At 44.1% G+C, this 21784-nt stretch overlaps 2 protein-coding genes across 3 annotated transcripts in view; both read right to left on the bottom strand.

Moving 5' to 3' along the window:
* Window positions 1-21784, bottom strand: part of LOC116792417 (prophenin and tritrpticin precursor-like) — a 610102-nt gene that overhangs the window by 315328 nt on the left and 272990 nt on the right. The window lies entirely within an intron of this gene.
* Window positions 1-21784, bottom strand: part of IQSEC1 (IQ motif and Sec7 domain ArfGEF 1) — a 338913-nt gene that overhangs the window by 250006 nt on the left and 67123 nt on the right. Inside the window, 1 exon segment of the mRNA XM_032699314.1 lies at window positions 11908-11937. Within this exon segment, the coding sequence (XP_032555205.1) occupies window positions 11908-11937 (30 nt within the window).

The following is a 21784-nucleotide window of genomic DNA, read 5'->3' as shown; positions in this document are numbered from 1 at the left end:
AACACCCTCCTAATGTTATCTTGGTGCTGTGCAGTCCTCTGTAGCTGTGCCTCTGAAAGTCTGTTGTCAGCTTCGCAGCAGCACGTGTTGGTCAGGAGGTGACTCTCCAGCAGCGCTTTTCAAAGCAGCTCCTTTCAGAACCAAAGGCAGCAGAAATAGATAAGGGCAAAAAAAACCCCATCCCAGGCAAGCCAGGCTTATCTCAGTGTACTCTGAGCACACAATAAATGATAATGTGGGAGCTGCAATCCTCATCTTCATTGCAGAGTGGAAACTTCCCTCAATTTATGCATCAAAGCAGGGGGGTTATGAGAAGGCCAACGGCTGAAATGAATTCTTGCTGCATTTTTGATATTTGCTTGAGCACAAAGGGATACTTTTTACCCAACACAGAGTAATGGCAAGTCATCTTAATTCATGCACATGATGGGTCCGCAGTGTCCAGAAAGGAAGGGCTTGATTGATTTGAGCTCAAGGTTCATTTTAATGAGTGTTATGTTCCAATCTCTACAAACCAGTAGATCAAATTCAGTTAGACTGTATTATAAACAAAAACAAGTGAAGAAACTGGAAAACCAAAGATATCCAGAGAACATTTGCTAATTATGCTCTTGGAACTCTTCAAAACATGGCTCTTGAGTAAATGATTTTCCACTACTGCACCAGATACAAGACAGGTGAGAATAAAACTTGACTATGAGTGAGTCAGCTCATATTTATCTTCTAAATATTTTTTCTACCTGTTGTATGGTAAATGTTCATAATATTCAGTGCAGCTCCATTAATTTTACCTCCAATCTCTATTTTTGTATGCAGATACTGCTTCTTGCATTAAAATTCAGGGGAGGAAATCTTATTCCCCTGCTACAGTTAATTATTATAAATAAATTACAGGGGTGTCCCAAGTAACGTGATTGATTTAATCAACAAAAAGTTAATGAGGCCAAATTGATGCAGGAATTAGGCAAGACTGGCTGACAGGTATTTACAGATCCATCCAGCACCTAAGACTGCACAATCAATATGGGATTTGAGCAGTGAGGGCATTATGGAGAGATGTTACAGTGCTTTACTTTCTCCTCTTCACCTCTACAGGAGACAGTTAATGATGGGACGAAGCAGGGAGTCACCAAAGGTTACAGCTTCCAGCCAGTAACTTTTACTGAAGAAGCCTTTACAACCCTCACCAGGCTTTAATAACCAAGATTCTGCCTTTTGTTCACCTCTGAGAAGAGGCAAAATCTACAGATTCCCTTCTAAACCAATTTAGAGCACATCAGTATAATCTGAAATTATGCAATACAATATTTGGCTGCTACAATTACAAACATTCCAATTATTTATAATGCACACTTTTGGCTATTCTTCTGTACTGTGATAACCTAAAAGGTTCTTTTTGTCTTTATGTTTCTGTGAACACATTCTGTTCTCAGTTTCCCCAGCATACAGTTTGCCTGCTTCATCTTCCATGTATTGACAACTGCATTTACTGGGACACTTCCAAAAGCATCATTAAAACAGCTCAGATAAGGAACCAGACACCTGAACCATGATTAATTCCTAATCCAAGGATCATTCTTGAATGATCAGAGGCATAAAACTACCTAGAATACAGATTAAAATAGCAAAAAGGAAACGAGGGCCTTGAAAGTTCTCAGTAGATTTTTACACATCTATTTTTACTGCATATTTTCCTATAGGATGGAATTAGTCCAACCAGGATGTCCTGCAGAAAACAATGAGATCAGAAAGGAAAACTATGGAAGTTTTGATTTTAAGTTGTCAGTGTGTAGAATGGCACATACAAATTACTTTAGCTTCAAGTTCTATCCACGAAAGTCCCATCTATGAATTCCTTTGAAGGAAACAGAACTTTTTTTTTTCCACCACAGAGGCGATTCATTAATAGAACTCACTTCTCCTACTCAGTTTGCATGTGGATTTCCAATAGCTAGTATAGACTACTTTCATTTTATTACACCTTTTATTCCTGTCCTCATGGAGCTGTGTGAGTATCATTGCATCTCCATCAAAAAAAAATAAAAATAAAAAAAAAAAACAGAATAACTGTTTTAAATCTTAAAAAGATAAGCCAACTCCAGACCATACCCTGTCCTCCTCTGGAACTCTGCAACAGCTACAGTAGGAATGGAGTTGGCCTATGATCTTGAGAGCCCCTTCCAGCTCGGGACAGTCCGTGGTTCCAAGTGGTTCTGTTGTACTTGCTCTGTCTCAGTTCTGTTCTCCGGGGCTGGGACGCTCACCCAGCTGGAGGGACTGCAGAAGTGAAGGAGTTCCCATCTCTCTCAGCCCAGAACACAGCAGGGAGAGCTCTGTGCCACGAGGGCACACACCTTCCACCTCCTCCTCAAAAGCAGGTTTAAAGAGAAGCCAGGAAGGGACTCCAGTTGGTATCGGCTGCATGGCAGGAATCTCATCTCCCTAAAACACCTGTTCATTTTAAGGTGACTGTCATTTCCCCACCAAAAAGCTACTAAATGTCCTCAATTCTACTCAACTGCCCTCTGCTCCTGCTTGTCTGGGCCAGAGCGAGGGCACAGAAACAACGACTCAACCAGGAGCTGTTCAACAGGTGCTCCACAACCACCTTCATCCAAAGCCCTTGAAGCACACAGAAGTATAAGATATCCTACCTTTTCCCTTTCTTTACACTCTCATTCTACCTCTGAGACTTATCCAGCTCTCCCTGTGAATTCTAATGGAAAAGAACAAAAGCAACCCAGCCAGGATGGCAGAATAATGAAGGAAATTCAAACTGCTTTATCTCCTCCAAAGAGAAATCCTGCGGCACTACGAGCCCTCGGCTCCCTGAATTGAGTTGTGCACACACGTTGCTCATTAAACAGCCTTATCTTACACATAACCAGTGACTGGCAGCGAGAGCAACTCCTGCAAGAACGGGGGATAAAAATGAGCTGCACTGAATTAATGTGGAACCACTCACAAAGCTTTGTCTTCCTGAGATTGCAAATTCAACAACTGCCGGCCTGCCGAGAGAATTCTGTGCAGCACAATCAGCACTCAGATACATAAATTACAGCTATTTCCAGTGGAAATAATTTTAGGCAAAATGCTTGCATATGCTAGTTTCCCCACCTGGCTGGTATCCAAGTTTTAGCAAGACCTGATTCTTGTTTTCAGTAGAAAAATCGGAATCGCAGTAATTCAGAAGTCAAACTAAGAATATAACACGTAGCCTGATGCAAAAATTTAATTTACTTGCAAACAGACCTGTGTTTACACAAGTCTTGCAAAAAAAAAGTCATCCTTTTTCCCTTTAATTCACCTTTCAGAACAATGCTATTGGACTTCCTCGATGATTGAGTCCAAGGAAACAGCTAAGGGGGGAAAAACAGCTGAGCTCACGCAGAACATTTTTGGACAAAACATAGGTGGTGCTATGGCTGTGAAACTTTAAATTTGCAGCAACTGAAGCTTAAATCATGAACCAATATGAGATGCCTGAAGATTCTTCAACATGTTGATAAGAAATCCAGATAAATAAAAACCTACATGAAACACAAAATCATGGACTTCCCTAAAGACCATCAGGTTAAGGAGGCCCCCACAACCTTCTCCCCCCTGCTCACCAGCACTATCATGCAGTTACACATCAGACTTTGAGGTAACAACATGATTTTGGCTGCACTGCCTGAGAACTAGAACTCAGTTAACTCACTTCTTGCCTCAAAATAGCACAGCATTACTCCTTTGTTTTTCTACTTTCAACAGATGATGTGTAAAAATAATAGAAGGCTTCTCCTGTTAACACTGTTAAGCTTCCAAAATCTTACTAGCAAATCATCCAGTACTGTAGCTGTTCAGTGCTAAAATATCCACTGATTAACTATCAAAACTGGTACAGTTCCTTTGAAATATATTAATAATTCTGCTTGGCAGATCAAATATGTCCTTTGAAACATATTGTTGAGGTACACAATCTTTTTTTAAAAATCACAAAGTTTTAAAACATCTCAAATTGGGTATGCAGCACAAAAAAAGAAGGCACTCAGTAACACCAGGAAATATGGAATTCTAGTTCCATTAACAATCAATTTCTATAATCCCCTTCCCAAAAATCAAGTGCTTAAAACGCCACTGCTGACACTGGCAGGTAATTCTGTTACACGGGAGCAATTACCCCGAGGAAAAGGCTTTGCTGCTTGAGCTCATCCACTTAGGGCTAAAATGGACACAGAGTGAAAAACCTGTGAAAACTATATTAACAGAGCTCAAATACTCCCAGAATTACAGAACATGCTGAGTTGGAGGAGGCCCACAAGGATCATTGAGCAGACCCGAGATCCAATCAAGCTCATAACAAGCTCTCACGCAGGATCAGCTGCTGGAGCCAGGGTATTGTCTCGGTGTTAACTCTGCTGAAACCATCCTGGTTCCTCAAACTTTGAACACACACCCTGCTTTTGGAAGTCTGAGTTGACAGATAAGCTGAGAGCTGGCCTGCAAAGGTGTGACTGGCACTCAATCACTATGAAAGTCCAGTCCCCTCTGTGCAGTTGAGTTCTTCTGACAAAACCCTCCCTGGGAGTGTGTGGAGATCCTCCCTTGGCTGGGGATGTCCCCCAGGGTCACCCCTCCAGGCTGAGAGCAGAGATCTCCCTTGGTCTGGGTGAGTTACATCAGATCTCTACTTAACAATTATTTCTTTTTGCTAGCTTTAATAGAACTGCTTCAATAATTGCTTTGTTACAGTGCCCTGTACTACTTTATGCTATATTAGACTCTACTAGTAGATTTTTAGTTATTTATATTGTTTTAGTGTTTATGTTGTGCAGTAAATAGTTCTGATTAAGGTTTTTTGTCTGGTCATTTGTATAAAATAAATTATTCACTTTATATAAATACTCTCGTTTTGCCATCATTAAAACCTGTGGGACAAAGTGGTTCAAGACCTCTATAATTCCTTTCAATTTAAACCGTTACCACAGTCCGAGGCTAAGATGGGATTCAGCTGCACCTAAACCCTTCCCTGAGAAGGAGTTTAGAAAGCAAGGGAGTCCTTCCTGCACCTCGAGACTCACCAGCAAGGCTTTGCTTTTTAAAACTTAGTCTCAGCCTTCCACTCTGCCATGACACCCTCAAGGGACCATCCCCAGAGCCACACCATGTGCCTGAGAGCTCTGCCCACCCGAGCACACCCATGGCCATGTTCTGCTGGGTAACCATTTAAAGTCTGCTGAAAGCAGCTCAGTGTCCCAGGATGTGGAGGGTCAGATATATCACCCCCAGCTCAGTGTGTCAGATATATCACCCCCAGCTCAGTGTGTCAGATATATCACCCCCAGCTCAGTGTGTCAGATATATCACCCCCAGCTCAGTGTGTCAGATATATCACCCCCAGCTCACCTGGCCTGTGAAGCAGCATCACCTCCTCCTCTTCCAACCTGGCAAGAGTCTTGCAAACACCATCTCTAGCCTTGAATCTCTACCCTTCACTACTTCTATGACTTCATCTAAAGCTAGAACTGAACATTCCATTATTCTAAACACCACCCCGTTCCCACAGTGCAGTTCAAGCACACGGTTCAATGCAGGGCTGCAGCTCCACTCCCCTGGGCCAGACTTTGGGGCTGAACTCAGGAAATCTGCTCGTTGCTGAGTCACCCGCCCTGTGGCTCCAGGACCTACCATCACTCCATCCTCCTGGCCCGGTTACCACTGCAGGATGGAGCTCTCCTGCCTGAACAGGATTCCTGGGACTTGGGCCAGGGAACGAGCTGGCAATGCCACATTACTCTCTATTCACCACACTGATATTCCAGAGGACACGAGGTGGGGTTGGACTTGATCTTAGAGGTGGTTTCCTGCACTAAGACTTGGTTTCATCACAATCTCCTACTCCTCGAAAATCATATCTGTTCCAGCCTACTTTTCATGTGATGCCAAGAGGCACAGGATGACAGATTTTTAGAAGAAATATAAATATGTACTCCCAATATTATTTCCTTTTTGTTTTGTTCATTTGTTTTCACTCATTCTGTAAAAGTGGATGTTTCTCAGGTTGCCCAGAGAAGCTGTGGCTGCCCCTGGATCCCTGGAAGTGTCCAAGGCCAGGTTGGACGGGGCTTGGAGCACCCTGGGCTAGTGGAAGGTGTCTCTGCCCATGGCAGGGGGTTGGGATGAGATGGTCTTGAAGGTCCCTTCCAACCCAAATGATTCCATGATTCTATGATTCTATGTTTCATACCGTTTTTGGTGGGGAAGTATTTTCAACATCACAAATGTGTCAGCACTATTTAAGATGCCACAGAAACAGTTCTGACAGATTGATGACTGGATCACTGCCCTTTTACTCTGAAATTCAGATTAAAGCTTTGTCATTTTAAAGCCATTGGCAGCTCCAAAGCCACCTCAAGTACTAGAAGTTGTTTCCATATGTTTTATTTCTGTTAGCAGTAATAAAATTAATTTAATCCAGCATCAAGAGACTCATCATATTCCACTCTACTGCACAGGGTCAGCCTGAGGTTTATGTAAAAATCTATTGGAGGAAAATTTGGGGGGTTTTGAAAATTACTAAGTGATGATTTTGCACATTTTAAGGACTGGTTATAAAACTGTAGAAGAATCATTATGGAACGATTAAAATCGGCCAGAAAAGACCATCTTTACATATAGTCACTGAGTCATTTCCATTGCACAGCAACACACTTAAACCTGAAAATTAGTTTTACAAGTTAGTTTTAAATTAAATTAGTTTTAAAGTCTATCTGCCTTTAATTCCCCAAACCTGTACTTTGCAGGTTCTCAGAGAGGAGGCTGAGTCACACAGTTCAAGTTGGGTTTCCTGGAGTAAAACAAAGCAGAAAGTTCCCAAAACTTTGCTTCCTGCTCAACTTTGTCTGCAGTTTGTCAGGGTCTGTTTAACAGCCATTCCTCCCACTCCACACAGCACAATTACTTTTCCACTTAATCTAATGTATACCTTTACAAGAAATTAGCCTTTCTGCATGATCCTCAACAGACACACAACTTCCCACCTCCTCCACCCATTAAAGACTGAGACTTTTAGTTCAGCTAAATAATTTAGCTGATGTCTTCTCCATAGCTGGTACTTCAGCTGCCCTCTTTTTCCTTCTTTTTAAACTAACCTTCAGGCTCTCCCCTCTTTCTTTGCCTATATCATAAATTAAATGGGTACTCACAGAACACCCCACATTTTTGGCAATAAGTAGCCATGAAAGCCCTCTCCTCCTATGTACTATTACTTACAGCTTCCCACAATTTGTACCTCATTTCTCTTTTAAAAACAAACAACTGGGAAGAAACAACTAGGAGGGAACCAAAAAACCCCAAAGAGGACAGATAAATTCCAAATTTGCCCAGGACAGCTGCTGGGAGAAGGTCAGCAAGGTGCCCTGTGCTGCCAGCTGACCCCAGCACGAGCTGCAGGAAAAGCATCCCAGCAGGAATGTCGTGGAGCAGTTGTGGGGAGTAGCTCCAGTCAGCTCAAGTGGAATTCATCTCACTGGCAGAAAATCAGCACAGGGATACCCAGGGAAATGGTTAATTAGATGAAACATCTTTAAGCCATTTGTACCACTACTAATCTCCTATAAGAACAGAACTGGGAGAAGGAAAGGCAGGGCAGAGGTGTTCCTGGGCAGGTTTCAGGGCTGTTCTCCTCAGAGCTGCTCCCTGATCCTGTGAGTGCCTCTGCACCCCACGCCCTGCTCACCCCCTCTGCTCTGTGTCCATTGGACACCCAGGGGCCACAGCAGAGGGCAGAGGAACCTGGAGACAAACTACTGCTGCAAGCTTTGCTGTGATACACTCCATACACACATCCTCATCTGGAACCGTCAGGTAACACTACCAAATATCAGAACTGCCTGTAAAACAAATTACATTTTCTACTGGAAACATGTGAACAAAGACAGCTAATTAAAGCAGCCCCTCGCCCCGACAGCTTCACAGCTCACTGTGTGTGTGTGTGTTCATTATATTCAGAATGCAAAGTGTTCAAAGCAATTTATCAATTTTAATAGATTTAACAAATACCCGGGCTTGGAAATTACATGGCATTCAGCAAAAGGAAAGCAAGGTGAGTTTATTACAGTGCAACAATGTTATAAGCAGAAAGAATTTTAAGGGCTTGCACAATGGGATAATACATTATTTTTTGCCACAATGAGAAAGCCAAATAAAAAAGTCAAGATGATTTTTAATTGTTTCAGTATATTATTTGGAATCATTTTGCTTTTCTGCATCAACCTTGCCCCTGCACGGTTAGATTTAGTATTTTCTGCATTTCAAAACATCTTTTGTATGTAAAAATCTAGGACATCTCTTGGATATTCCATTCCAGTATGAAAACCACCAGCTATTCCAAATCCAATCTCTTGGTCAAGACCCTGATGACACTCATTCAGCTGCAAGAGACCAAACCAAACCAAGGATTCCCATTCCCAGGGTGTGTTTGGTGTCAGACTCCATGGCCCAAACCCTCCTTGTGTCCCAGCCTGGGGGGGGGGAGGAGAGGTAGGAAAGACAGGGACAAAACAAGACAAAAAACTCCAAAAGAGACAGGTATTTGCCTCTCCTTTGGAATCCTGGTTTTTTCTATTTACCGAAAATGTCTCAAAATACTCTTCTAGAAGAATTAATAAGTTTAACGAGGATGCCAAAGGTGGAGGTTTGTCAGGATGAAGGGAGGGCAAGGGAAGGCAGTGCCTGGTGCAGAGCAGACTCTGTGAGCCAGTGCCCATGGCAGTGAAGCTGATCCAAGAGACTGAGCTGGTCCTCCCTCTGTGTCTGCCAGAAACACGAAGATAAAGGTTAATTACTGTACCTGTGCAGCCTTGAACATGAGAAACACCTCACTACCACATGACAAGACACTAAACTGCCACCGGGGAGAGGTTTGTGGTGACCCAGCAATACCTGCTAAGATGTCACCCATCTGACCTCCAACCCATCTGACCTCCAACCCATCTGACCTCCGTCCCATCTGACCTCCGACCCATCTGACCTCCAACCCATCTGACCTCCATCCCATCTGACCTCCGACCCATCTGACCTCCAACCCATCTGACCTCCATCCCATCTGACCTCCGACCCATCTGACCTCCAACCCATCTGACCTCCATCCCATCTGACCTCCAACCCATCTGACCTCCAACCCATCTGACCTCCAACCCATCTGACCTCCATCCCATCTGACCTCCGACCCATCTGACCTCCAACCCATCTGACCTCCATCCCATCTGACCTCCAACCCATCTGACCTCCAACCCATCTGACCTCCGTCCCATCTGACCTCCGACCCATCTGACCTCCGTCCCATCTGACCTCCAACCCATCTGACCTCCAACCCATCTGACCTCCAACCCATCTGACCTCCGTCCCATCTGACCTCCGTCCCATCTGACCTCCGACCCATCTGACCTCCGTCCCATCTGACCTCCGTCCCATCTGACCTCCGTCCCATCTGACCTCCAACCCATCTGACCTCCAACCCATCTGACCTCCAACCCATCTGACCTCCGACCCATCTGACCTCCAACCCATCTGACCTCCAACCCATCTGACCTCCAACCAACCTTCTGGCACAGAGGAGGGCAAAAACAAATGGTTTCATCCCAGTTTATCTGGAGTGACCCTTTACCTTCAGTGTTAATGTCTGAGTTGCTCAATCCCAACCAGTGCTTTTCCTTGCTGACCACACACATAAGTCGTAATTTCACTCCATGTGGTGTCCAGTTAATGCTGAGACAGAACATTCTATTCCTGGCCTCTCACCTGCTGCAGCTCCTTCCTATACTTGAGTTCATGAACTGAATGGAACCACTTGATGGGTCAGCACATGGATTTGTTGGTGCTTTGCTGATATCTCTGTGAGCAGGAACAATAATTTGTTCTCTTCTGAGTTCAAGCACCATTCCCCAGACTGACCTGCTCATTTCATTTGAGATAATTACATTTCATCTTCATTTGCCAGAAATAAAGGAAAACAGTATGAAGTGAATTAACCACAATACTGTAAAGATGCTGCCTAGACACTGATAAGGAGCTGAGGGAGCTTTTGCCCAAGACAAGGCAAGAGCTGACCAGGATGATGTGCAGCAGAAACATAAAAACACACCCTCAGTGACATTTCACCTCTGAGAAAACGCAGTTTAAGAGGGAGGGTGAAAGAGTTATACTGAAAAAGCATTTCAGGACTATGGCTGTGCCTTGTGCTTGCATTGCCTGCTCCTGCATTAGCCTGTTGTGCCCCACAGATCCTGCCAGATTCTGTGGAGGCACCAAGTCTGAGCAGACCCTTCCTCCAAAGAGGTAAAACTGACCTGGCAAGACACACCAACATTATCCCATCAGTCCTTTGGCCTGTCAGTCAAATAAAACACACACTGAAATATCCCAGTTTGTTAAGATGGGGGGGGGAACAAGGGTTGGAGTTCTATTTGTGGTTAGTTTTTAGGTAGCACTCAAACCAGAGCTGAAGTTACTGGCCCTCAGCTGTGCCTGTACACAACTTAAACACCTCAGAACATGGTCTCTAACAAATGAACTCAACTCTTACCAGAGTGTACCTACAGCAGTGATGCCACACACCCTCCCAGCCCCACCTGAGCAGCCAAATCCCACAGGAGGCTCAGCAGGTCGAAACAAAGAACGCCACTACAGGTTGAAACATGACCTCAATCAACCACACTCGTGCAAACCCATGTGCCAGTGGATTTATTTTCAGTTTGCATTAGTCCTTCCACAGCCTGCCAGCACAGTGGCAACTCTGCTGGGAGTTAAAAAGCCAAAGAATAAAGCACAGGCATCTTCCTACAGCTTGTGATTCTCTCCAGTTCAGTTGCTGTGTATTAAACACACTCCCAACTTGCCCTGCACAGCTCAGGTCCACATCCACTGATCTTGGATTCTGTTGTAAGAAAAAAGCATTTCAGAGGATCTTTAACCACTCTCTGCTGAATTCTGGTTTTCTGATATCACACCAACTATTCTGCAATTCACCTGTTTCTGTGCATGGGCTGCACACCTGTGGCTAAGAACTGGATTTTTAACTCTGCAAGGGAAGACCCTGCCTTTCTTTTAGGATTTTACAAGAAATAAAATGCAATGTCTTTAGATGCAAAATCCTGACGGGCCCCAAAACAAGCTGCAGGGTTTTTATGGTGAACCCACAGCCAATATTATGAACCTTATTATCAGTGATCAATAGTTCCACCCCTCGAGAATCAAGACATCTGCTTTATGGGAATGGTCTAATGAATATGGAACACTCTGGATTCAAGTATGGAATTTGAACATTTCAGTCCTGTTGAGAGCACTTCTACAAGCTCTACAAGTTTTGACTCAGCCACATTCGCAGAGAGGTAGAAATAAAAGATACCCTGGAGGGTAACAAGCATAAAATAGTAAATGAGTAAGTGAGAAGTAAAGTATCTGATAATTCCATTAAATGTTCCACATTCCCTGATCTCCAAGTGTATAATGAGGATTGTAATAATGAGTCAATGAAGGTTCTTGCTGTCAAGCAAAGAAGAGGAGACTACTAAGAAAGCCAGAACAAGCACATGGACTTCTCCCCAACACAGATGTTGCCCCAAAATCTGGCAGGCAGCTTTGCCAATACAAATGACTGTCAAGCTCACATTTTGACTGAAAATACCAGAAAGTAACTATAAATCACTTTTTGCAATGATCAAAAATAATACATCAGTCTTAAGCCACACTTGTATAGAATTATTCAGTAGCTTATCAAGGTCCTTTATTCAAAATGAAATGGCATGCTAGGCAGAACCAACAAACCTCCCATTCTAAAAAAACCTATTTCTATTTAATGCTTTTAAATAAAGTATTTTCTTAGACCAAAGACATCAAGACAGAAAGAACACGAGGTACACATACCTGATGCTTCTTGAGCTGTCACCTTCAGACCTGTAAAGTAATACATAAATACTTAGGACATAGTTATTTCCAGCATTTATAATTTAAAAAATCACATACCTTCTTCAGCATTCCCTCTCTTTGTGTTTCAGTGAGTTTCTCTAAGGCTTGTTGTATTTTTCTCTGCTAATAAGACATTAGAAAAGAAACCAGCCTACTTAGGTTTGGAATAAATCTATTGAAGCTAAACACCAGTTAACATTGAAGTCAATAACTGCAGTATTAAAACACGTGACACCCTCTGAACTCTCAGTAAAGACCTCTGCGATAACCAAAGATTTGTGTTTCCAGACCTGCCAGTGAAAAGCACAGGCCATCTGATACTCTTCTAGAAGATCAGTTTGTACCTTTGTTTTTTCCTTCATCTTTTTTCACTCTTTAGCTGAAAAGATCACAGGCAAATAGGTTTAAAAATCTAATCCCCAAGGCTTATCAGGCACTACCCAGAAGGGCTAAGATTTGCAAATAAAGGTAATTTAAAATATTTAAAACCTCACACTTGTCCGAATTTCATAGATGAGGAAATAAAGACATACTAAGTTCCAGAAACTCCTAAATGGCATGTTTTTTTAAGGTGAGATAATTTCAGCAATCCAACCTGAAACAAAGCTTCTCCTTTTTCCCCAATATTTTAAAGCAAGGAAATTTAATTCAGGGTCATTGACACTGCCAAGAATCCCATCTCCAAAGAGAAAGGGGAACATAATACTCCACCATTTCATCAACAAACACAAAATCCAGAAGAAAACATGCAAACATTTGCCCAATTCCTTTCTTTTCTCACTCCCAAGCCATCCAGCCTCAGCGGTACAGAAACCTTTGACAGATCAGCAGGCTCTGCCAAACCAAGAATCAACATTCAAAGCAAAGCAGGAGATTCCAAAACAAAGGCCTCAAAACACCATTTCCACGGCATCATCCAAATAAAAAGGTGACCAATATGACTTGCAGACTCCAGCAGATCAGTGACAACAGCCAGCACCAAAGCTGCATCCTCAAATTAAGGACGAGGGTGTTTCCTTCGGAAATTTCTTTAGGAAAGTCCCCTGCCAGAATGACTCAAACACCCTGACACCCATAATCCCACCCACCTTCAAACACAGCCCGGGGGCACGAGGGCAGAGGGGAGGGACTGGCCCAGGGCTAAATTCTGGTGTCAGGTCACAGCTTCATGAAGTCACAGATCCCATCATGGTTGGGTTGGAAGGGACCTTAAAGCTCACTCCCATTCCACCCCCCTGCCATGGGCAGGGACACCTTCCACTAGCCAGGTTGCTCCAAGCCCCATCCACACCTGGCCTTGGACCACTTCCAGGGATGGGGAAGCCACAGCTTCTCTGAGCAACCTGTGCCAGGGCCTCCCCACCCTCACAGGGAAGGATTTCCTCCTAATATCCAATCTAAATCTCTTCTCTTTAGTTTAAAAAACCATTCCCCTTTGTCCTATCACTGTCTGCCCCTGTAAAAAGGTCATTCTCCCTCTTTCACAGAAATCCCTTCAGGTACTGGAAAGGGCTCCAAGGTCTCTCCAGAGCCTTCTCTGCTCCAGGCTGAACACCCTCAGCTCTCTCAAAGCTGATCCAGAGATAATTCCTGAGTGTCTTGTGCTTCCCTTCTCCCTTTCTAAAGCCTGCCTGGTCACTTGAAGCTGTCAGGTTTTTAGATACACACACAGGTGCTCTCACAGACACACAGGAACTTCACAGCAGCTTTTTCTACATGAAAGTTCTGTGAACCCAAGGGCTGGCAGAGAGCTGAGCTCACCTCTGCATCCCCAGGAGTCCTGAAAAAATTAATGAATCCAGTGTTTAACTGACACCTTCCCACACTCTGCTTTCAGCAAATTACCTCTGGCAGAACATGGCTGAGAAACATGTTCCCGTAATTGCTTGTACTTTCAAGTTTTCAAATACAGCCCAGACAACTGCACTGTTAATGCCTTCATTTTCTGCCTTTCCTCTTGACTGGAAGAACAAAACCATCTCAATAGGGAAAATGTCTCCAAGTGCTCAAAGCATCCCAGTGTCACTGGAAGTGACCAGCGATCCTAGAGTACCTTTCCATCATCATTAGAACTTAATAAGTGTTTTAAATATGGTGAGAGGAGTCCCAATGTAAAGGCTGGGGCTCAGCAGGGTGCTCTGAGCTATGTCCCAGCACCAAGACTGGAATCAACCACTGTCCCCAGCTGACCCCTTCCAACCCAGCACAGCCAAAACCAAGCAGGACCCACCAGCCCTTCTTCATTTTGAGGAATCCCAAAGGTCAGAAAAGTTGTGAAATTTTGCAACTGCCAAATTTGCATTTTCCAGGCTAGGATTTACTCCAGTCAGTTCTGCAGAGTTATTCAGAGCTGGTCAATTCTGCTCAGAGAATGAGTGACTGAGTGAATGAGCAGGCCTGAATGAACACTTTGCTCAAAGAACCCACTACCTGCAGTTTGAAATAAAGCATTCGATTTCCTTTAAGCATTCTTTAAAAGCCAGGATTTGGGATCAATATTTATGCTCTAAGTATGTGCTGGGCTCTGGATTTGTTTTTTTTTCCTTTTCACCCAGACAAAAGATATGACACTGTCACTGCTGAGACAAGGAGAAAGGTGAAAAGACTTCTGGCAGCATCTTGCATTATTTATTTTAAGGTAGACTTTTAAGGAAAAAAGGCCTACAATATACAGAATATCTTCTGTGCTACAGTACTTTAAACAGAACACTCTCCAAGATTTCTCCCCTCAGCCCTGGCTGGTTCCCAAGATTTCATTTCGAAAACTGAATTTTAACCCACATTCCCACTGAAGTACAACTTTGTCTTCTTCCCAAGCCCAGGAATTTCATTCTCAGTAGGAAATACAGCAAAGCACGTCCTCTTTGAGATTGTTACAGTCAAGAGAAGAAGAAATTACTTTGCTTCTATCAGTAATTATTGTAATTTCACTAGAAGCAGAGGCCAGGAGGAACAGGTACCATCATAACAAACCCTGGACAAAAACCCAAATGTACAGAACAATAAAAAAACCAGTACTTAAGATTTACAGGAGGCCGCAAACCAAAGGGACTGGTAAAATCCTGAAAGACTTTTATTTAGGTTTGTACTGCCACCACCCTCTGTCAGCCCACATCCAAAAGCTGGGGAGTTCAGAAAACCTCTCCATTCACGTTACCAAAACGTCTCTTTCTCTTTGCATACCCGAGTGACAGTCACCACTATCCTATAAATACCCTGGGCAGGAAAACCACGAGCCAAGGAGTAGGTTGGCAATTTTTCAACAAACTATTCTTGGTGGGAGGTTTTCAGCTCCTAAAAATTGAAAGGCACTTACAGGAATAACACAGTTTTGAAGAAGACTGAGAAATGCATGAGACAGAAAAGCCACTCAAACTGGGAATGTGAGAGGTTCCCTTTCCCAGTCAGCAGGTCTCTTGGTCACTGAGGTGACAGCAGGGGCAGGAGCAGCAGAGCTCAGTCAATGGCTTTTCCTCATTCAAAGGATTTTTGCAAATCTCTGGCTCAGCCCAGCAGGAAATGTTCAATTCTTGTCATTGTTCCTCCTCTTTGAGTCATAATAAACAAGCTGAAAGTCTTCTGGCATCTGATTTGTTGTTCACACTTTGAGCTGTACTTAGAAGTGGAACAGCTCAATCTAAGGCTGCTTCCCAAAGCAGCTTCAGGACCAGCTTTCCCTCTTGCTCATAAAAGTGATTATTTTCCAAATAAAATACTGTTCAGAACCATCAAGTCTTATTATATAGACTGATATACACAACTACCCCTGCAACCATTTCAAGCTCAGCAGATACTTTATTTGGGCAATGAGCAGAGTTATGACCATGTCCTATAAAAACAGATTACACAGAAAGTATAAACAACAGTTTTAAAGCTCTATTTGTCTAAGATTCATGTTCAAGGGTGAGAAGTGTGGCTTTACATGGCAGGGTAGAAAACCAGCACTGAAATCTTCTTGTAAAACCCCACAAGTGGACAGGACTTCAATATTTTTCCCAGACCTACAGCCACCTCTGTGGTAGCAATTCCAGTCAGATCTCCCCAGAGCTGTCACTTCCATCAGAGTAAAAGGAACTGGGGAAAAGCCAAGGTTTATAACAGCATGTCAAACATCCACACTAAATAATCAGACTCCATCTGAAATACATGTTCTTACAAGCCATAGGAACTAATATTATTTTAGGAGACTTGCTACATGTAGAGTGTACAGTAACTATATATTAAAGAGCTTCTAATTCCATTTTTAACAAAAGGAAAAGATTGGACCCAGTCTTCACAGAGCAATACAAGGATCAATGCATTTGATTAAGCCTTGCTTTGAGCACAGAAAGTGCCTCAAGAAACAAAACCACAACCGGTACAGGTTGTTCTTTTGTAGTGTGTTAAGTCCTTCAGCATTTGTAATGCAGAGGAACAGATTCCCTTGAAGGAGAAGAGCTTCAGGGAGAATTCACTGATGGCTACACAAATGATCCTCCTTCATCAGGAGGAGGCAACAGTGTGTTTTGGTGTGAGGTTTCTGCAGGTTAATGTTCTGAGCAGCAATTCAAAACAAGGGAGATGTTGCCAGGAAACCTCCAGCCCCAGCTAAAGGCTATTAGAGCTTTCCAGGATTTCTATTTGAGGCTGCTGTGTCCGAATGATGTTCCGTGCCCCTGTGGATCACAACAGATGTGCAACGCTCTGCCAAGGGAAGAAACACCCTCTCCAGGGGGTCTGGGAAGAGCAGCCTCATGTGCTGCACAGACCCTCAGACTGGAGAGCTAAAACCTGCCCAGCTCAGAGACAAGCACTGCCCTGCCTTGTCCTCCTGCTCAGTGGGTCTGGACCAGCATCACAGCACTGCCAGCAGTGTACAGAGATCAAAGAATCCCACAATGGTTTGGGTTGGAAGGGGCCTTAAAGCCCATCTCATTCCATTCCCTGCCATGGGCAGGGATGCAGGGACACAGAATCTCAGAATCTGCTGGGCTGAAAGGGACCCACAAGGATCATCCAGTCCAACCCCTGGCCCTGCACAGGCCCATCCCCAGGAGTCACCCCCTGTGCCCCAGAGGATCAGCCAAACCCTCCTGGAGCTCTGGCAGCCTTGGGGCTGTGCCCACTGCCCTGGGGAGCCTGGGCAGTGCCCAACCAGCCTCTGGGGGAAGAACCTTTGGCTGAGATCCAACCTGATCCTGCCCTGACACAGCTCCAGCCATTCCCTGGCTGCTGTCCCTGGTCCCCCCAGAGCAGAGCTCAGTCCCTGCCCCTCCTCTGCCCCTGCCCAGGAGGTTGAAGACCCCCATGAGGTCTCCTTCCACTAGACCAGGCTGCTCCAAGCCCTGTCCAACCTGACCTACACCCAGGAATAGACAGAAGCAATGGAGATTCTCCCTTCCAAAAATTGTGTTAGTCTGCAAGATTATTTTAAACAGGGTAAGAAATACTCTACTGGGCTGAAGACTTAAATGAAGTGATAAAGCACTAAGACTAGTAAGGCCTGTCCAATCAGTGGCATTTCAACAAATTAAGTTTCAAGATGAGAAAAATTCTGAATTTCACCATTAATTACAGTCCCTCCACCAAGATTCTGTCACTATGCACAACAGAAAGAAGGAATGAGCACTCACTGCAAAAACATGCTCCTGGCCTGCCCACCCCAAAAGTAACAGACAGAACAGATTCAGAAGCACAATTCTTGCATTGCACTTGGATTTAATACTGAGATAAAAACTATATTACACCATAGGAAAAGCACTATTTTCATGGATTATTTGAAAACAGCAATATCCCAACAACCTCCTTGTTCTTTTCCAAACAATACGAGAAAGTCTAATGGCCACCCCCATTTGATTCAGTACCTCACTGGATGGAATCTCCAACAACTTCCTACTGAACATTCCTTTCAGAAGGTTCCATCTGAGGTAACACATGATGCATGTTAGAGTTGGGAACAGAGAAGATGCTGCTAATAAAGGACAGCCTTTGGAAAGAGCTGTGTGAAGGCAGAATAAATGTAAGCTCAAAGATGCCAAAAGAAAAAACAGTTTAAACTGAGCTTCTCTATTGCAATGGCAATCAAGGGTTTCTCACTACCTCACTCTTAGAGATGTTCTTGTTAAAGCAATCCTTCTGCATACTGAAAACTGGGAAAAGCATCCGCAAGTTTTTCCTTGGAAAAAAAAATGGTAACAGAAAGAGATCTACAAGCCACTATGTGATTTTTTAAAAAAAAAGCTTAAATTCCTAGAAGTGTTTCAATGTCACAAACCAAAACAAGTATTTACCCAGTAGAATATGAAGATGTGAAGTTTGATTTTAGTGAGCATAAAGCATCTAATCTAGTGATATTCAGCAAACTTAAGGACTGGAAAATAACACAGAGCCTTCCAGCCTGGCCCCACGTTTGTCTGCCCTCACCACTGCACCTCCCGAAGGATAATGGGACACATTCCCAGGGGGAATTCAAAACAAGACAACTGAAGTTGTTAGTGCAGCTCTGCATCCATCTCTTCCTCCCTAAAGCCTGTAGGAATAGCCAGGAGATGGATGGCAGTAATTCCCAGCACCCAAAGCCCAGCAGTAGGAGCAGGATGGGAACACCCTCAGGAGCAGCAGCACCCCAGCAGGGCTCCTGTGGCCTCTGGGGCCGTGTGTCCCCCACCCCACTGGTCTCACTGGATCAAAGCCAGCACGTGGCTCAAAAGCTTCATCCCAGAGGAGGTGCTTGAGGGCAGGAACTGCTCCCCTTGCCAGGATCCCTCTGTCCGTGCACCATCCTGGCTGTGCTTTGATCCAGCAATTTACTTGGAAGGGAACTATGGAGTGACCAGTTCCAAACCTCTCTTGCTGCTGACACAAGAGTAACACCACAGATGTGAGAAAAGACAGCAAAATGTGGGGCTGCAAAGGCCCAGCAGCCAGTGAATGTCACAGCTGGCTCTGCCCATGGAGAGGATGTGCCACATAATCTGTGGGATACTGTGTGTGTTTGGAGACACAGCCCTACATCCCTGGGCTGCAACATCCCTCCCTGCAGAAGTCTGTGGCTATTACAGGAACTCCTGAGTTCCAGAGAGCTTACAGGAGGGGAAGGGGGATCACACCTGCCTGCCAGGGACGCTGTTGCCTCAATCACTTTGGATGGGTCTGGAATTCAGAGACTCCCCAGACCACCAGGTCAGTTCGAAAGGTAGCACAGGGTCAACACCTATGAGACACTTCCCTTTTTCCAGTTACAGGAGGACTGAGAGCTGCAGCACTTCCCCTCAAGCATTGTAGATAGTCTTCCGAATTTGCAGCCTGGAATCCTTCAGACTAACAGTGCTGCCCCACCAACAATCATGTCTGATAAATCGCTTTAAGTGAAAATAAAATGGGTGATGGAACAAAATTGCGGTGCAGTAAAATGCAAGTCATTCATGCAGTTGGGAGATTTGAAGTCTGGGTGCCTCCACCTTCCTTCCTAAAAGGCAGGGAACACCCCTTGGTGCACTGGACCAGGACCAGCAGTGCCTCAGGCCCACCTCCAGCTCTGAAGGGAAAAACTCCATGTGTGTCTTTGCAATGCAGTCAGCAAAAAATTTCCCCATGGAACACCCCAGAGAAGGTACCTCATGGTCAGTAAAAGTCTTGGGAAAACCACTTGCTCCTAAGGCAAAGGCCTAAGGGATGAGAGTCAATGTTCCTACCGTGTCTAGTTCCCTATCTCTGTTTAACAGACAAGTTTTGTTGTGTATAACCAGAAATAAAACTGAGGGCACTTCTCACATCCTGCAGCAAACACCATAAATTGGAGCCAGACTGGCTCTTTCACTTCTCTAGTTTAATGCCCTCTCCAGTTTCTAGGACCAGAAATCTGTACTTTGCACCTTTTCAACTGTATTGCAATAAACATTTCTAGCAAGGATGAATTCTGTTAATCTACATCAGACACAAATCTTGAATTCTGCTGTGCAGCAACAGGTGAATAATGCAGAACTGTGCCTCTAATTGCTAAATATCAGTTGTACTGGCTCATAGTCCAGGACTTAGAGCAGGACAGCCTGTCCTGTTACAGGAGAGAAACAAAACAGAGGCACCAGTAAAAGCTGACATCTCACATTATTTGATGAAACTGTAGCTTAGAGGTTTATAAATACATTAAATAATGGCACTTCCAGTAGTGCCAGTTTATATTTTACTCATGATACTCTTACCAGGTGCACAGCTTTGTCCTGTCTCCAAGTGAGCAGCTCTTTTCCAACACAGTGCCTCAGTTTCCTTTTTTACTGCAGTGCTTCTACTGTCCCATGTGGAGACACCTTCACATCAACACAATTAAACAAACCCACCACAGCCTTCCAAGAAATTCCAACTGAGTTACAATGGAACCAACATCATGCTAAAGCCTCAGGACTCTTGGTCACTTCAAGACACAGGAAAAAAGTTCTTTTTTGATAATATTTTGAGATTATTCCATGTGTTTAAACACTGATTTGATGTTATGTTGAATGGATTAAAAGCTTTCTGGTCCATTAATCTCAGTTTTCCATCCATTTCAGCTCACTGGGCACCAGTTCACTGCTCATACCCTCAAAAAAAGCCATAAATACATTTTGACTGCAGGAAGCAGGAGGAGTTTAGATGTGATTTCCCACTACCAAACTGAAAGAGGAGTCTCACTCAAGTCCAACCCAGTCTAAAACCCATGTCAGAACTATATACAGGTTACATTTGTACTTGGGCCCCAGATCTCGTGGCAGATCTGCACGGAAGGAACCTCCTCCCACCTGAAATGGCATCACACAGAGAAGTTACCACAAGGTGAGTGTGTGACCACCCCCCAGATCCAGTGCCCGTCACAGAAGCAGCATTTTCGGGCCCCGCTGTGAAACAAAGCCAAGCCAGCAGGTGCCCAATTCCAGCTGTGTCCCACACACAGTCACCAGTTCCACTGCTGGAACTGCCCCTGGGCTCTGGGCTGTAAGCTGGGAATTCCCAGCCTGGGGCAGCTCTCCCAGGCACAGACACACAGGGCCATGAGCTCTGCTGGGCCGGGGTGAGGGTGTGCAGTGAGCTCTGTGCTAAAGCACAACACACAGTGACTGCTTCCAAGGGGAAGGTCACCAAACTGACTGGGCTTTAGAGCTACAATTGCCAATTAACCATGTTCGTACCAACAGCACACTATTGCCACAAGAACATCACTAATTAACATTCTTTTTGCCCTTATTTTCTACTCAAGAGAGCAACTTACTCTTTATCTGTCTTAAGTAACTGACAGTATAATGTTGCAGATGCCTTTTTTTTAAATACAGATCTACTATGTGTAGTCTATCTGCATGCACTCCTATTTACCTGTGAAGACCTCCATCCTAAGGAACATCCTTCCATTCCAGCTCTGGGAATGCATTGCTCAGGTGGCAGTGACTACCAAAAGCTCCTTAGTCCTTACAAAGGTGTTACACACACAACATATTAAGAAAAAAAAAATCTTTTTTTTTTTTTTTTTCCCTTAACCATGTTAAGAAAATTAATTTTAACTGTGAGTCTGAACAGGAACATTGCAAAGAGCCACTTCCATAGAAAGCAGATGCCATTTTTGTCTTTTAAAGCTAAACTGTTAAACCCAAGCAGAGGTGTCTCTCAATCCACATCAGGCAGCAAATACTTATCTGCCACAGATAACTTACAATATTCCATACTCCAGTCCAGCCATCTGGACCCAAACCTGAGCACTGTGCTCTAGGGACCCCTGCTTGAGCAGGGAGGTTGGACTGGATGACCTCCAGAGGTCCCTTCCAAGCTGACCCATCCTGTGATTCCATGATAAATACCATGGAAATGCAGCTACTGCCATATGGTCTCCATA

This window comes from Chiroxiphia lanceolata, chromosome 11 (assembly GCF_009829145.1).
Source record: "Chiroxiphia lanceolata isolate bChiLan1 chromosome 11, bChiLan1.pri, whole genome shotgun sequence".
Classification (NCBI taxonomy): domain Eukaryota; kingdom Metazoa; phylum Chordata; class Aves; order Passeriformes; family Pipridae; genus Chiroxiphia; species Chiroxiphia lanceolata.
Note: the sequence above shows the minus strand (reverse complement) of the source record. Positions and strands in the feature narration are given on the sequence as shown.